Source organism: Caloenas nicobarica, chromosome 10, assembly GCF_036013445.1.
Source record: "Caloenas nicobarica isolate bCalNic1 chromosome 10, bCalNic1.hap1, whole genome shotgun sequence".
Classification (NCBI taxonomy): domain Eukaryota; kingdom Metazoa; phylum Chordata; class Aves; order Columbiformes; family Columbidae; genus Caloenas; species Caloenas nicobarica.
Window position 1 is genome coordinate 12,121,375 of NC_088254.1, and position 12,998 is coordinate 12,134,372.

Here is a 12,998-nt window from a genome sequence, read left to right on the forward strand (position 1 = left end):
CCTGCGGAGGTGCCTCCAGGTCGCACAGCGCGGTGTCGTGTACTTACTGAGTAGTTCTTTAGAGTAACCTTTTGCTCTTTCTTACAGAACCACACTTCCTCCATGCTATAGAATATGGGAACTACGTCTATTTCTTCTTCCGAGAAATCGCTGTAGAGCACAATAATTTAGGCAAGGTAGGTATCGTCACAGCGAGCTGTCAGGTACCATGAGTGGCAGCAGAATGAGGTCATCCTACAGCAGTATCAGAACAAGCACAGTTTGGACTATGGACTAGTACAAAGTTCGCACAGGTTTCCCATCATTGTAATTTATGGAGCGGGGGGCAGGGGGGTAGACAAAGTGAACAGTGCATTCTTCAACCAAAAAGTTGTTTCCGTTCTTTATGCCTTGCTGTTAGGCGAGCTCGCTACAGGTATCTTTTAGTGTTGCTGTTGCCTTAACACTTGTGGCAAGTAGTGGAAAATCTGAGGTTTTTTTCATGCTTATTAAACAAACAAAAGAAAACAAGACAAAAGAAGAGTTTCAAAGAAGTTTCTCTAATGTCCCTGGATATTGAATAATTCAGTCGTGCCAGTACAGAGTATAATACTCATGCTTCACCATGGAAGGACATTCTATAATAAATTATTAAATTCTTTACACATGGTTAATTAAAGTCTTTAAATCTCACTAACAATATGATTTTGAAAGGAAAAAAGGGTGGGGACAAGCTGCAGAGTTGCATTTGCTTGGCGAATACATTAAGATGCCTTTGCATTACTATCTGAACACCGTTTGCTTTCATCCTTGCTGTGCAGATAAATGGCAGCTTCCTGTTAACAAAATTATCTGTGGTGTTCTATTAACAGCTCAGGAACAAGCACTGTTTTCCTTGCATCTCTCACTTTTCAGATCAGTCTTTCTCACTTTTCCCTTTTTTTTTTTTTTTTTTTTCTCTTTTTTCCCCTTCACAGGCTGTGTATTCCCGTGTGGCACGCATATGCAAAAATGACATGGGGGGGTCCCAAAGAGTCCTGGAAAAACATTGGACATCCTTTCTGAAAGCTCGGCTCAACTGCTCAGTTCCTGGGGATTCATTCTTCTACTTTGATGTTCTGCAGTCTATCACAGACATAATAGAAATCAATGGAGTCCCCATGGTTGTCGGTGTATTCACGACACAGCTTAACAGGTGAGAGATGAGCAACCTTACATCAAAGGTAGTTCTCTGGTTCTTTCTTACACCGAGATTGGTGCCATTATAGTCTGAGTTCTTGCAACTATTTTTGTAATTTTACAGCATCCCTGGTTCAGCAGTGTGTGCTTTCAGCATGGATGACATTGAGAAAGTCTTCAAAGGGAGATTTAAAGAACAAAAGACTCCTGACTCTGTTTGGACAGCTGTACCTGAAGACAAAGTACCAAAGCCAAGGTAAAAGGTCCTTACTCATGATGCCGTAATATTGTCCTTGTAAAGAGCTACCTTAAATCAGCTGCACTCTCGAGTGTCTTGGGTAAAAACCAAAGCAGAGCTTTACACTTCAGCCATAAGGATGCTCATTAGCAGACTGCCTTCTCTCATTAACTACAACACCAAGAGAAAAAACAATGTTGTTCTCCTTTCAGACCTGGCTGCTGTGCAAAACACGGCCTAGCAGAGGCTTACAAAACCTCCATTGATTTCCCAGACGAAACACTCTCCTTCATCAAATCTCATCCTCTGATGGATTCAGCTGTTCCCTCAGTCATTGAGGAGCCTTGGTTTACCAAAACACGTGTCAGGTACAACACCATTCAAAAATAACAGATGTGAAAAGGAAAACAAGAAAACATGCCATAAATACTGTGCCTTTTGGTCTTGATAGATACAGATTGACAGCAATTGCTGTGGACCATGCTGCTGGACCGTACCAGAACTACACAGTCCTATTTGTTGGCTCCGAAGCAGGAGTTGTACTTAAAATCTTGGCAAAGACCAGGCCTTTTTCTTTGAATGACAGCGTATTACTGGAAGAGATTGAAGCATATAACCATGCAAAGTAAGTATTACCAGAACACCAAAGCATTTCACCTAGTCCTTGGTACCTAGCTAAAAAACATTATGGTAAACAAAAACCAACTCATTATCACCAACATCACCGCTTGTTTTTCATTTCACGGTGTTCCTTATGTTGAATAGCCTGAAAATATTTGGTCACTTGCCATTTTGCATGGGTTGAGTGAACAACCTAGTTTCACTCCAGTGACGTCAATGATACCATCAAATTCTTTCGCAAATAGATACGCTTCTTCCTGAATATGAAACGTCAGAACTATCTGCTGCTGTTAAGAAGAAATAATTTGAGCTTATCTTGAGAGTTTCTCAAGAGCGACCAATAATGTATAAACTACATCTAGTAATTTTAAAGTTGTTTATTCTGGTGCAAAGAATTTGGGAATGGAAGTGTGCCAATTAGACTCTACAGGCGTCCAAATGCAGGACTTCTGTTCCGCTCTATTGAGCTATTTATGCCAACTAAGAACAAAGAAAATGGACTTGGCTTTTTTTTCTTTCCCCGCGTAGTTCAGTGAACTTGTCACCTAGCTGTAAATAAGAACCAGAAGCTGGCATTTGATAACCCATAGTTTTGTTTAGAAATCACTCAGCAAAGATGAGTAAGTTACATTCATATATGTAAAAAGTCTCTTTTCAGTATCTACACAGACAATAACTAAAATGTTTGCAGTGTAAGTGCTGCACAAAGTACTACAGGTACTAAAATAATGGTCTCCCACTGTTTTTGCTGAACAGGTGTAATGCTGAGAGCGAGGAGGACAGAAGAGTCATTTCCCTTCAGCTGGATAGAGACCACCATGCTCTGTTCGTGGCGTTCTCCAGCTGCGTCATCAGAATTCCTCTGAGTCGGTGTGAGCGTCACGGGTCATGTAAAAAGTACGGCCCTGTTCCTGAACTCCCTCTTAAAGGAAGGGCCCCAACATCTTTTCGAAATTTAAAAAAAAAAAAAAAAAAAAAAGTATGGTTTTTTTTAATTATTTTTTTTTTTCTCTTGCAAGGGCATGTATTGCTTCACGGGACCCATACTGTGGCTGGCTAGACCATGAGGCTTGTGGAAGGGTGACACCAGACATGCTGTAAGTACCGCTTTGCAAATTAACCCAGCAGATCTGCATATGCTTTATAGACCACATGAGCTCGTACTCCTCTGCCTTGTTCCCTTGCATTCAATTAATACATCTCTATTATTTTAGGGATGGCTTTTCAGTGTACTGTGTACGTAAGAGAAGAGAGTGCTAAAGTTTGACCTAATTCTGAAATCTCTAGGTGAAGACTTGTTTTCAGTGGGAGTTTTACATGTGTGTAGGAGGACACGCAGACCTGTAGGAAGTGCGGTGGAAGCAGGAAGGCAAGAAGGTGCTGCCTGCAAACCTGAGCAGCTCAGAGAGGCCAGTACTCAGCATCCCCTCCCAGGCATGCTCAGGGCCAGGGCACAGGCAATTGCAAATATAAAAGCACAGGATTCACTGGGAAGAGAGTGAGATTTTTGTCTCCACACAGAAGCCTGGGCGATATATATGCATACCAAAGGCATTTTGCACAAATCAAGCCTGTAATGTACAGTGCACTAGCAGCTGTATCTTAAAAAGAGGCCTTTGTAGCAGGTCAGTGCAAACTTTAACTAGTATAATGGATGGTTGTATTTAAAACCAGGAGCACACCCAATGTAGAAAACATGATGAAGTTGCAGAAAAAGGGATTTTTTTTTATTATTTTTTTTTTTTCTTTCTATTTCTGGCGTACACTCATATATAGAGTTTTAAAGTCTGGTTATAGCTAACTTGTGCATTTTGTAAAATGATTTTTTTTTGGGGGGGGCCATGCACTAGCTCTTCTGTATGTTTCCATTTGCTGCTTCCAGAAAAAAACCACAAAACAAAACAGAAAAAAAAAATCACCATTTGTTTCCCTACTAATACTGTTAATTGCAGGTTCTCTTTGTTTATTTCATACAACCACAGCACTGGAGGATACGTACAAGATGTCGAATATGGCAACACAGCGCAACTTGGGGACTGCCATGGTAAGGCGTAGTTGTTGCTGCTTGTTTAGGATGTCTCAGCAGAAGTCTGTGCCACACCTCACTAAGGATGTTAAATTTATGATGAGCTTTTCAGTAACACGATGAACACATCACCTGGTGTTACTGTGAATGTTCACAAGGCTGAGCTTTTTGGTCCTGGGTGGCAGAGTTTTGTCTTTCCTTCACCAGTTTACAACTATTTGGGGTCTACAGCAAAGTATTGAAGAATTTTTTTTGTAAGCAGTAATATTTTTTATTTTCCATTTGAGATCTTTTGCTTTCTTTTTGTTACTTTTTACTGATTACTTGTTCCTTTAATTCTTTTAGAAATTTTGCCTACTACAGCTACACCAGATTACAAAATATTTGGCGACCCAACATCTGGTTAGTTTTTTTTAATTTTTTTGAATTAATGACCTTTACTTTCCTTCAGTTCAGCATTTTCAGCCCTTTTTTCCTTCCTTTTGCACAGTTGGCAATGCTCCATTTTTGTGCTTTTACTCATGTTCCCACTGATGGTAAAGATAGTCAGACTCTTCTCACTCAGCACTTCACTCTGTGTAGCCGCATGTTAACAGCTCATTATTTATTGAGACATCTGTTATTAAAGAGCCTGATTAACATAGATGACATCTTCACTGCACGAAAGGCCACTAAGCTTTACTCTTTAACCCCAGCCATGCATTTGTGAATACCCCTATTGGTCATCTCTAGTAGATGAATGGCAGAATTTCATCATCTTCCTCCTTACCGCTCCTTTCCTCTTTTCCCTCTTTCCCAGCAAGCTTTTTGCACAAATACGCATTTTCTAAAATGTGTATTTCTATATTTTTGAAATGTTTTAAGTAGTTCATGCTAATGGAAAAAAAATGGAATATCACAAACTGTGTAGCTGAATGAGGACTTGTATAGACAAAGGTGACTTAGAAAAAAAAAAACTTATGCGTTGTTGTCAGGTGCACTTTCACATCCTTTTCTCCTTCGGTGATTTTTCTCATAGTGTTTGCACCATCAGCCCCTGGTGTTCAAGGAGACAGGACCCAGTGCTCCTCTGTTGAACTCAAAAGCAGAACCTGTGTTGACTTCAACAGGAGCAAGACCGAGCCTTTATTTTCCATTCTTTCCTCCCAGAACTTGGTCTCTGCTTTTAAACCAAGGGCACCTTTCTGACTGACAAATATGAAAAGACTATGGTTGTATGTTAAATTTGTAAGAGTGCATCAAGAACAAGAATATTATTTTGTGTTTTGGTTTCTGATTATATTTGCTCTTCTGTAACTTGACAAGAAGTAATGTTTGAGACAAATATTTTCCAGATATATTTACACACTCACTTTGGAAAGCAAAACAAAACCAAACCATGTTACATGGGAATGCTACCTCGCTTGCATGAGTATTTACTTTATAAACTGAATTTTCCAAGTGATATTTTGGGGCACAGATACACATGAGCCTTATTTTCAAGTCCTGAACGAATGTGCTTTTGAAGTGCATTTCTCAGCCGCAGACATTCATGCCTAAAACTACTGAGACAGTGAACACGCAATTACCTGAGTGTGCACAGTAGACTTTGGATTGTAAACCTTATTTGACATGTTTACTCCTCACGTGCATTTTCATGGAGGCTATGGTGATTCTGTTCAGCAAATGTACTACAGAGGAGCCAGAATCTGTGCAACATTGTTCCTTAGGAACCATTACAAAATAGAGGTTAAAAACAGTCCTTTCATCCCCACCTGCAGAAATGGCTCATTCAGCAGTTCCTGGTATGCTATAATAGCACTAATGGAGCTCATCTGGTTTCTCAGGTGTAACCTGTCATAAGTGTGTATCTGTCCAAGTAACTTTTTTTTTTTTTAACATGTTTAAAAGGCAGCCAAGTATGTTGTCTCCAGTGAAGAAAATAGCAATTAAGTAGAATAAATTGTGCTTTTCACGTCCACCAGTTGCTTACTTTAACTTTTGCACTGCTTTCATGTTTGACATCTCTGGCTTTCTGGCTAGCAGCTGTTGATGTTGTGATGGTTTTTTTTTTTTTTCATACTTAAAGTTTTGAACCAATTGATTTTAATCAGCCCTCTGTACTTCTGCAGAGTGTAGGGGGTCACATTTTCCTCTGACGTAACTCCCATTAAATGCTGTCTCCAGGTATAGCTTAGATGTGCCATGAAACAGTGAGGAAAGCCTGACTGTAATACACATTAATAAAAATCTGTTTGCCACCACAGACATGGAGTTCTCCTCAGCTTCCATTACCACAATGGCAAGTATCCCAGTTATATCACCTAAAGTGATTGGTTCCTGGAAACCTAAAGTGACTGGCTCTCGGAAATTTGTAGTTCAAGATGACCCAAACACTTCTGATTATTCTGATCCATTATCAGGTGTCCCAAAGGGTAAGGCCTTACCAGGGAATACATTGCAGCTGAATGGAAACCTGATAGTCTCAGCATTGTCTAAGGCTTAAAAGTAACAGCCATGATTGTTGGGCCCTATTTTACACCCATTTCCTATGAATATACAGACAGTGCAATCATGTTTTTCATACCTACTTATCCGGTGTACAAAGTGCTGCCTAGAGCTTATAATGGGAAACACAGATAATAAACTCAGGCTTTTATTCCAGGGATGCTCCAAAGCTCCCATTAAAACCAGTGGGAGCTCTGGATGCATTAAAAAACATTACAGTCAAGACTTACCTGCACCTCTGGTGGTTGTTTTCAAACTAGTTGAGTTTGAGTAATACTATTAGTCTTTATGAATGGTTACTTACAGGAGCTTAATAGTGTTGTTTGGTTTGGGCGGGGACAGGGGGGGAAGAAAACAAAGCACAGCTCTATGACATATTCATGCATTAAATGGGGCATATTCCAAACTCTACTTGCCTGCAGCATGTTTTTGAAGAACATAGGTCAGGTCTGAGCAAGGACGTGCTGAATTTTTATTCGCTGGGTATGAGCATCAGTTTACAGATGATCTCAGTACATAAGAGAGAGAGACACACACACAAATTTTAAGCTGAACACAGAAAGAAGCATGTTCTGCATGTAATTGATCCTTCTGTAGCCATTCTTTCAGCTAAGTGAACCTTTGATTAGGCTCTTAACAGCAACAAAGACTTGAATTCAGTAGGACTATTGCAGTCAACCAAAGAATCAAGACACTTCCAATCCCATAACCAAAACTTAACGCAGGTCTCCATCACTACACAGAAGAGCCAGGTGACAGACATGTTTGCACAATTCTGTATTTACTGAAAATCTCACCAGCCAAAATCCATTTGTGTTTTCTTACCATTCACCAAAACATATCAGGTTTCCTATCAGCCACTATGGCAGTGCATTTGTCATTTTAATTTGTTGCAGTTATTTTCTGTTTCGCTCTAAGTTTTTGTTATCATTTGCTCTTGGTCTGAATCACATTTGGTGCCATAGCTATTAGTGAACTTCATTCATGTTTTCTTTCTGCACAGTGCCATTAAAACCTATAACCCTGAACATTAACAACGTTCAAAGGCCTTGCCTCTAACAAAAGTGAATCCGTTCCTTCCCTCTTGCTCTTTCATTTTAACATCCCTTGGGATAGTTAACAGAAATACTTTCATTAAAAACTAACATTGTCTTAGCTATGAGATGTCTGTGGTTGCTTTAAAAATCTCAAAAAAGCAAAGGGGTCTTGTTAATACACAAATAAAAAACTAATCCAGTATTCAACTTCTTGGTCTAAGCTGAAAGTTCCCTAAATTTTAACATAGTCTAATTACTTAACCTTGCAAGTTGTTGTTTTTAATGTTATGCAAGTATTTATGTTAATTATTGAGTAAAGGAAAAAAAAGAAAAGAACAATTAATCAGTGCTCTAACAGAACGACATAATCTTGAACTTCAAAAATTACATAACAAAAGGCGTGCCACTCCAAGTCTAGCAACCGATGGATGTATTAGTTTACAGGTTTTGTACTATACTGCATTAATGTGGTTATAACAATGTAGTATGTACATTATACAGTTTTACACAACATTTGCATAATGCCGTCTCTCTTTTGATACTGATTTATGAGTTGGGCAGAAAATTGAGAGAGAAATCCATCCATGAGCTATTAATTGCTTTCTGGCCCAGTAGCACCTTCTAACCTCAATTTTCCAGCAGAAATCATTAATGTTAATAACATACAGGCCCCTATTTGCGAGCCTTTAAGGAAATTTGGGGACAAGCTAAACCGAACATAATATGAGAAGTTTTGACAAGCATTCCTCATTATCAAAGAAAATCTTAATTTAGACTGATCAACGCTCACACAGTCATTTTGATTTATAAAATTATTTGCATTCACCGGTGCTGTGGATTGCAGGATCCAACTGAGTTACACTAACCCTGGACACTTACAAACTCTTTAATAGACGCTTTCCTGAGGGAGGCTATGTTCTTCTGAAATGTATCAGTATGAAGTACATGTACATTTATGATATACTGCATGTCTTTTGCAGGTGTAAGGTGGGAAGTACAATCAGGAGAGTCCAACCAAATGGTACATATGAATGTCCTAATCACGTGTGTCTTTGCCGCTTTTGTCCTGGGAGCCTTTATCGCGGGAGTGGCCGTTTACTGTTACCGGGATATATTTGTACGGAAATCCAGAAAAATACACAAAGATGCAGAATCGGCTCAGTCCTGTACTGACTCCAGTGGGAGCTTTGCTAAACTGAACGGGCTGTTTGATAGTCCCGTCAAGGAGTATCAACAAAACATTGATTCACCCAAACTTTACACAAACCTGTTGACGAGCAGAAAGGACTTACCTCCAACTGGTGATACAAAGTCCATGATGATGGACCACAGGGGCCAGCCTCCGGAATTAGCTGCGCTTCCAACTCCTGAATCGACACCAGTTCTTCAACAAAAGACTCTGCAGGCTATGAAAAGTCAGTCAGACAAAGCGCATAGCAACCTCAATGCTTCACGAAAGGAAACTCCACTAAAAAGCCCTCAGTTTTTTCCTTCCAGTCCTCCACCCCACTCTCCTCTAAGTCACGGACATATTCCTAGTGCTATCGTTCTTCCCAATGCTACCCATGATTACAATACGTCTTTCTCAAATTCTAATGCGCACAAGGCAGACAAGAAGATGCAACATAGTGATCATCCACTTACAAAACCATCCAGCAAAAGAGACCACAGGAGATCCGTTGATTCCAGGAACACCCTGAATGATTTTCTGAAACACTTAAATGAAACTACTAGTAATCCCAAAGCAATTATGGGAGATATTCAAGTGGCCCACCAGACTTTAATGCTGGATCCAATGGGAAATATGTCTGAGATCCCACCTAAGGTTCCCAACAGGGAGGCGTCTTTATACTCACCTCCATCAACACTTCCGAGAAACAGCCCCACAAAACGAGTGGACGTTCCCACCACTCCTGCAGTACCAATGACCTCTTTGGAAAGGCAGAGGGGTTATCACAAAAATTCTTCACAAAGGCATTCAATATCTGCCCTTCCTAAAAACTTAAACTCACCAAACGGTGTTTTGTTATCCAGACAGCCTAGTATCAATCGTGGGGGGTACATGCCTCCCACGGCAGGCACAAAGATGGACTACATGCAAGGGACGCCTGTCAGCGTTCACCTCCAGCCTTCCTTGTCCAGGCAGAGCAGTTACACGAGCAACGGCACCCTTCCTCGTACGGGTGTAAAGAGGACACCCTCCTTAAAACCCGACGTGCCACCAAAACCCTCGTTTGTTCCTCAGACAACTTCAGTCAGACCACTGAACAAATACAGTTACTAGGACACGTCTGTGGTAAAAATGCGTGTGGCGTTGACCTGTACAGGTTGTGAGTTGATGTTGTGGTAGGCACAAAAGGCAGAGACTTGCTTGTTATTAAAGAGAACAAAGTGGCCAAAGAAGCTGTCTTTACTTCAGCAACATCTGTGTCTTGCCACATGTAGCTATAGCAAGATTTTGTGTACTTGCTAAAAGCAAACAAACACAAAAAAACAAAGGAAAGTGCTGGTCATTACATTTCTTTTGTTTGGAGCTAAGGAGACATGTAGCACAATGGGGTGGGGGCTACTTTACTGTTCTGAATAGCGAAAAAAGAGTTCTTGGGGGAAAAAAAAAAATCGGCAAACAAATACTTGAAAAATGGGTTCCATTTTAGACTGCCGCCAAGTGTGGTCCTTCCCATTAAATGTGAACATTTTAATATGTATGCATTCACCTTGCCTCTTGCACAAATGTCAGAAAATGGTTAATGTCTCAATGAATATCTGGGTTAATAATCAATTTGCTGGAATTCAGTCTCTGGCCCAAGTGTAGCATTATTATTTTTTTCTCTCCGTGTGTGGCATTTTGTTTGTGCCACAGATAAAGCTGTGTGTGTGTGGATGTGCGTGTGTACTGTACACACTAGGATGTACTTAGATTCCCATTGCATCTTTTATGCTGTGGAATTGTTTACATTGAGCATGACTGAACAAACAGATCACTCTGCATTTCTGCAGCCTGTTGGGTTCAGTTTGGAGATGGCTAAGGATGAACTGTGCATCTCTGCCAGCCTTCTGAATGACAAAGCCTTGATGAAATAGTCAACCTGTGAAAGAGTGCAGATATGTTTAATTCTTCATAACTCTGTTGTGCTGCTATTGATTCAGAGCTGTGCTTTTCAAATCCAGTGTTTTGGGCTGGAACGGGGGAGTTTTACTGTGTTTCCACAGTGCCTCCATCCAACACCTGGCCACTGTGAACTCGAGCCCCTGTACTTCTCATTGAGGGCAGCTAATTATCAATTCACTTCACAAAAGCCCGTGTAACTAGAGAAGGTTACGGGTTTGTTGCATTTAATAATGTCCTACACGCTGATAGACTCTTGTCAATAAAAAAGAAGAAACATTAGTTGGCCTGGCAGAAGCAGTCTGTGAAACTCAACAGTAGTGCAATCAATTTGTTTTTGTTGTGTAATGTAAGGTTTTTCTCCAAAGTCATGCAGGTAATGACAATATTCTGTAAATATTATGTGTGAGTTTACCTGAATCTGTGCATTTTGTGCCTTATTCATGCAAATGATAAAAGTACTAAAAAAAAAAAAAAAAATCTGTCAAGTGTTCTCACTATAGCACATATCTCCCCAGTGCCAGTTGTAAAACCTCTCAACAGCACCCAAAAAAAAAAGATAAAAAGCAAGAATAATTAATGGTAACTAAAGGCAGCCTACAATCCAAGAAGACCGCAGCATTAAATCACCTTACCATGATAAACATTCCACTCCAGCTCTCTGAAGGATCAAACAGTTATAATGTGAAATCAAATGAGGTTTCTAGGGTAATGGAACACCTGCTAAAGTTGTGTAAGCTATTTAGTAGGTTTTACAGTATCCACTTGCAGCTGATGTTCAACACAGATGGCTATTTTAGCTTGCAAACTACACACTAGCACACTGTTTATTGAACATAACTATAGAAATAACCGTGGCAGAGGAATATTCATGAATTAGCAGGACAAATTACTGCAATGGGTTTCAGAGACGGTGGAGATTTATATTATGTGTTCAAAGGGGAGAAAAGGTTAGTCACTGAAAACTGGATCTCTGTTACAGAGCAAAGGATAGAAGTAGTCATTTTTTCTTGTGAGGCTGTAAGGGACATTTATTTCCTGAGACCTCTGGATCCAAAAAGCAATGATCTCTCTTCCTAAACACTTCTGTCTTGCAACTAAAACACTACAGATTAATAACTATTAAAAAATTATTCAGTTGTCAAAGACACAAACTGATCCGAATTCACTTTACAAATATTAATTAATACAGACTTGCGTGAAACAGAAAGATAAATGTATGTGAACCCTGATAACCTCCTGTAACATTGTGCTGCCTTGTAGATGGTAATGTGAGTTCTCTCAGTATTTATGTTGAAATTTCTAACATTCAACCTAGTCCTTATTCTGTTAATTTAATAATAAAAGATGCTTTATCCATTTGTGCAAAGGTAAACGCAGATTGTATCTTTTTTAATGGTACGGCATAAAAAAGTAACCCTTAAATGAAGCTGCTCTATACTATAGAGTACTTTAACATGTATAGATATCTTGTAAACTTGTATTGTGGATGTGTAAATAATACATTCTTTGGGTTTTTAACACCGCATGTAAAGTCTAAATAAAATATTCCAATGTACTGAGTGTCTGATGTCATTATTAGTGAAGGTAGTTTAGGTGCACTATTGTGGGGAATTACAATAGAAGAAAAACTCCACCTGCCTTTACTAGCGCTGAAGAGGGTATGTCCTCTCACCAGCCTTACAGGTGACTTGCAGAGGCAGATGGCGACACACACCGCTCTCCTTCCATCTTCATCACAGCCACGTGTTGACATGCATGTTCTTGAGGCGACTGTAGATGCCTTTTCAGCCTCCTGAGTGAAATATAAAATATCAAAGTAACTGCCGTGCAATGGGAGAGTACAGTGCAGTGTCAGGGCTGCCCATCTGACACACCAGAAAGAAGCACTAAATTTGAAAATACATAATATAAGCCCACATGAAGTCTTTATTGGAGCTTGCTTCAGGTTTCGGCTGGGCTCTCATTCCAGCGAACCTTTCTTGTTAAAGTTAGAAAAATACCAATTTTGTGCAAATACAGTACGGTTTTGAAAGAAGGTGGTGTGTTCCTTCTTAAACGTAGGCTACAAAAAGATAGAGTTCATTCCTGGCAAAATTAATCGCAGACCCTACATAGTGGGACATTCCTAAATAGTTGAAATTCACATTTCAGGCAGACAGTAAAGCCCAACAGGAATATACATGCTGTAGATTTAGCATGTGCCAACATCAGATGTAATTTTAAAATAATCAAGGTAATTTGGTACCAGAAAACATGTATAACATAATTAAAAGTTGATTTTAGATAATGGATAAAAACAATTTGTTATGAGGTTATGTT

At 39.6% G+C, this 12,998-nt stretch overlaps 1 protein-coding gene across 9 annotated transcripts in view; it reads left to right on the forward strand.

Annotated features, from left to right (window-relative positions):
- SEMA6D (semaphorin 6D) overlaps positions 1-12,225 on the forward strand; it is a 31,854-nt gene extending 19,629 nt beyond the window's left edge. For 3 of the 9 annotated variants that reach the window (XM_065642193.1, XM_065642194.1, XM_065642187.1), the window contains exons 9-19: positions 88-176; positions 957-1,174; positions 1,283-1,414; positions 1,609-1,764; positions 1,848-2,021; positions 2,774-2,914; positions 3,037-3,114; positions 3,970-4,061; positions 4,389-4,445; positions 6,290-6,457; positions 8,548-12,225. In XM_065642193.1, coding sequence (XP_065498265.1) covers positions 88-176; positions 957-1,174; positions 1,283-1,414; positions 1,609-1,764; positions 1,848-2,021; positions 2,774-2,914; positions 3,037-3,114; positions 3,970-4,061; positions 4,389-4,445; positions 6,290-6,457; positions 8,548-9,851 — 2,609 coding nt within the window. In that variant the 3' untranslated portion in view covers positions 9,852-12,225. The remainder of the gene's footprint in view (positions 1-87; positions 177-956; positions 1,175-1,282; positions 1,415-1,608; positions 1,765-1,847; positions 2,022-2,773; positions 2,915-3,036; positions 3,115-3,969; positions 4,062-4,388; positions 4,446-6,289; positions 6,458-8,547) is intronic. The other 6 variants (XM_065642188.1, XM_065642191.1, XM_065642189.1 and 3 more) reach the window with 6 other exon arrangements.
- Positions 12,226-12,998: the final 773 nt, after the last annotated feature.